This window comes from Adiantum capillus-veneris, chromosome 12 (genome assembly GCF_014529385.1).
Source record: "Adiantum capillus-veneris isolate H3 chromosome 12, ASM1452938v2, whole genome shotgun sequence".
NCBI lineage: Eukaryota > Viridiplantae > Streptophyta > Polypodiopsida > Polypodiales > Pteridaceae > Adiantum > Adiantum capillus-veneris.
The window spans coordinates 151,418,510-151,423,060 of record NC_140942.1 but is presented as its reverse complement, the minus strand read 5'-3'; the positions used below and the strand labels follow the sequence as shown (position 1 = coordinate 151,423,060).

The window sequence follows — 4,551 nt, the reverse complement described above, 5'->3', positions numbered from 1 at the left end:
CATCAATACTAGTTCTCTATACACTAGGTGATTACTAGCACAATGCAGTGGTTGATAACCTAGCACAATGCAATCACCACTCAAGGACTTCATTCACAAACATTTTCCCAAAATTATTCTTTTTTCCTAGAATTCCTAAACATGTGTTAGTATCCTAAATTTTTGTAACAAGGGTGGCAGAAAAAAAGTCTTGCTACAAAGAAGATGAGATTCAATGCCTTAATAGGAATGTTTAGATCTTACTTGAAAAATTATAGTAGTTCAAATTGAGATTAAAAAAATTATACAATAATTTGGTTGTGTTTATCATTGACTTTGTTGACAAACACACCTTTCAGTACCAAAATGAGATACAATAAATGTATTGGCACTTGGATCAAGTTACTATAATTGTGCAAATTACCTATGTTTGTGTGTCTAATCTAGTGAAAAGAAGACCCTCCATTTAGTTATTTCTAGTTTAAGACCCGTGACACGCTCTCTACTCAACATCATTTTATGCTTCAACATGGTTAGTTGAGGCATCAAGTCTTGCATCTGAAGAGCACTAGGCTTGGTCAGATAGGGCTACATCCCATTTTAAAGGAAGGTGTCCCTTTTGCTTTGTGTCCAAGTTCTACCATCTAAATGATTGACCATGTTTTTCAATATATACATGGTAAGGGTGAACATGATATGAATAGTGTTGTTATCAAGAGAGATTTGACTCATGAGAGAAACTTAAACAAGATGGAGCAAAGCTCCTTGCATTACTCATGTTGTTCAAATTTTGCAAGAGAACACCAGAAGGGGTGTCATAAAATATAATATCTAACTTTACCAAATGATTTTATCATATTAAAGTGATCATTTAATATGGGAAGATAAAAGGGGGAACAAGACTTAGGATATAGATATGTGCTTCTAGACGTATCTTAACAGGGGACTAAAATGAGAAATGGTTGCATGTCAATAGGGGTCCAAAAGGAGACAGTCTACCAAAGAGGAATGTGCAATAAGTGCTTCTAGATTTACCTCGGCAAGGGACCAAGAGGAGAGATGGTTACATCTCAATAGGGGTGCAAAAGGAGGTAGTCTATCAAATAGCAACATGCATCTAATGGATCTTAAAAGACCTTTGGGTTAGCTTCATTAAAGACCTCCAAAAGTAGTGTTAAAAAGTCCTTTGACCTTAGGCAAGCTAGGGTTGACCTTGAGGTGAGTAATCTACCCAAGCATGAGGTGCTTGTCAGCTTGCTAACTAAAGAGCTTGTAGGAACCTTGCCCAAAGCTTGAGCTGATTTTTATGCTTAAAATGACTAAGGTTCTAGAAGTTTTCAACTGAAAGATAAACTCTCAAGAGGCATCAACGGTTTCCATGCTCAATTGACTAAGTGCTTGAAGTATTTAATCCAAACCAAATGACTTAAGAAGCATAAAAGACACATGTTCAAATGATCCTCCACATGTGGCCCACATGATGTGCTTGAATCCTATTGGATAGGCATTAAAGGACTTGAATGATAGTTTAGATACATGAAAAAAAAAAAGTTCTTTCTCTCAAAGAGGAAAAAGATGACACATGTCCAAATGATATAATTAAATAATAAGAGAGAGAGAGAGAGACCGTTAGGCATTGGCTTCTGTGAAGCAGTTAGAGACAGCTCATGAGCGGAGTCCAATACAATGGGAGAGAGGCATGCGATGGTCTCCTGAGGCTAACGGGTCTCCACAGGGCTCGCGAGGCAGTCAACTACGATAGCGCAGTAAAAAACGACAGCACAAAGATAGAGAGAGTGACAAGGAGAGCATCCATGGCACTTCCTTCTGCATTCTTACTTAACCCTCGTGAAGCAGCAGCATCCTCTGTTGTGTCAGAAACGATTCTGGATAAAGAAACTCTTGCCCTTAGCATTCAGGATACTCTTACAACGGATCCTGAAATACAGGGTCAGCAGAAAGTAACCTTGCCTGCAAATGTAGTGCTCAGCGAGGAGTCTATCTTCAAAACTCGAGCTATCATCTTGTACTTCACGGGGAAATTACCTGCTTTGAATGAGATAGCTAGTCACTTGGATCAAGGGTTTAGGAGGGTTGCTATGGACAAGGTATTTTAAAATGGCTCTGGGCTATACGAAGTCCTTTTCTTCAAGGTAGAAGATCAACAATCCTTCAAAAACACCTCGACCATCATCTTATGTGGCCTGGTACATGTCTTTCCTTGGCAACCAGTGAAAAAACTTAAGGAGGATTTGCTTTCCAAATGCCCGGTTTGGGTTGAATTTGTAGATCTTACTATGAGTGATCTTGCTGCATCTTTAGGCAAAGTACTATTTTCCCACACTATCAACTGTCCTAATAGAAATCGAGCATGTGTGATGTGGCAAACGGACAAGAGCATGCCCTAGAAATTGGAAATCGAATTGGAATCTATTGGCAGATTGGTTATCTACCTAAAATGGGGGAACTTAGCTGGCTCATGTTTCCATTGCGGTCTTTTGGGACACTTCTCAAAAAATTGTCCTACATTGGCCAAAGGCTCAGCAGAACTGATTCCTTCTTACCTAGGCAGTGAACATATGGTTCCCAAGGAGCAAATATTTGGCAAATTGAGCTATCAGATAGGGGGTAAGGTGCACGCTCCTTCCTCCTCCCCACCTGGACACTACAAAACAACTCTGAAATCTACTACGCCGGGACATCCCAAATCCGCTCAGCAATCTTCATCCATAAAATTGCATGTAGGAAACCATGCTAGCTCTTCTAGAAACCCCCACCCTATTGACAAGGGGAAAAGTCCAGTAGATGCTGATAGATTTCAACTCTCCAAACGAACCTTCAGGGCTAAACCAGGTATCACCGGGTACACCTCCCCTAATGTTTTTGATGTGTTGCAAGATGTTCCATCCCCAGACACCCTAGCTACTATCGACTCGGTGATAGCGCAACATTCTATATCCAAACCCAAATAATCCCCGCCTAGTAATCTGGAGGTGCACATGACTGAGGAAAGTGATGAAGATACCCGGCTAGTTCTCAGTACCCCTCTTCTCTCATGAAGATAGCATCCTTTAATGTTAAGGGGTTAAGCCATCCCACAAGGCTGTTTTTTTTTCACAATTGGTTGCTTAGCTCAAAGTTGGATGTTTGTATGGTGCAAGAACAAAATCTGCACCATAGAGCTGGAGACTGTATGCACTATAAAGGATATACAGTGTTTTATGGTGGTAAAAAAGGCCAGTACTCCGGTACCCTTACTTACATTCGAGATTCTCTCAAGCCCCAATGGATCCTTGACCATGAATCAGGCAGATGCTTAATTTTCCATATACACTCAGAATTTGGCCACATACAGCTGGTCAATATTTATGCAGATAATCTTTCCAATAAAATGATCCCTCTCTGGCAATGGCTAGGAGATCTCACGTGGACTCAAGGCCTTAGTGCGGGGGACTTTAATATGGTACAACAAGGTGCCCACACTACCTCCTTGAGCTCTGTCATGCCGATATCTGAGACTCCTTCCTGGACACACCTTCAAGCCCAAGCTCATCTTAAGCATGCTTGGACGTCGGATTCTCGATTGTCTACTGGTTTTACCTTTCACTCTCTTTCTCATGATGCCTCTTGGTCACGATTGGACAAAATTTACTACATTGGGGTTGATTGGCTACCTAATAATGATGAAATGTTTGTGGATGTTGCAATAGCACTTTTGGATCATTTTTCCCTAGTTCTTACCCTCTCCAATGTGGAGCAGTCTCCTTCAAATGAGTTTGGGTACTCCAGACCTTTAATGATCAACAACTCGCTGCTGAATCATCCAGACTTTAAAGCACAAGTTCACGTTACTGTTGCCAATGCTCACCAGTTGCATGATAACCCTCTGTTAATATGGCTTCATGTCGTGGCTCGATTGCAACCATGTATTCGGAGTGTGGGTAAACAAGTAGCCAGACAATCCAAACAGGCGGTGATTGGCGCTCAAGCATCAGCTAAACGGTTGTTTCATAAAGCTGGCATAAAAACATTGTGTCCAGCCGATTTGGATGCACTAAGGACAGCTAGAGATGTTATATTTGCTGAGGAGCAGAATCAAGCGAGAAAAGCCTGGATTTTGTGCAGGCAATGGGTTTTGGAAGCTTGTACAGATTCATCGAAGGGGTTCTACAAGAAATTAAAGCATAATAAAGCCAGACAGCAGATCACAGTACTCCACCATGGGGATCGGCCTCCAGTAACTAAGATAAAAGAAATTGTTGATTTAGCCACTCGCCACTTCAATGAATTGCTGAATGTTCCGCCTCTCCAATCTCTTGACATAAACTTATCTACCAAAACCCTACTGGATGCTGTCAAGCCATGTGTGGAGAGCTCTACAGCAGCCAGACTGGAACAACCCTTTGAGGAGTCAAAATTGTATTTTGCTTTGAAAAAGCTTCGTAATGACAAAACCCCTGGATTATGTGGATTGTCCAAAGAATTTATGATGGCACATTGGGATGTATTGAAGGCGATTGTGGTTACTAATGCTGTGTGGATCTCCCAAAACATGGATCCTGCACTCAAATA

At 41.2% G+C, this 4,551-nt stretch overlaps 1 protein-coding gene across 1 annotated transcript; it reads left to right on the top strand.

The window, feature by feature from the left end:
• The first annotated feature begins 1,646 nt into the window (after positions 1-1,646).
• Positions 1,647-2,096, top strand: LOC147446685 (uncharacterized). Its single transcript, XM_086526284.1, has one exon. It carries the CDS (start codon positions 1,647-1,649, stop codon positions 2,094-2,096), a length of 450 nt encoding a protein of 149 aa, XP_086382410.1.
• Positions 2,097-4,551: the final 2,455 nt, after the last annotated feature.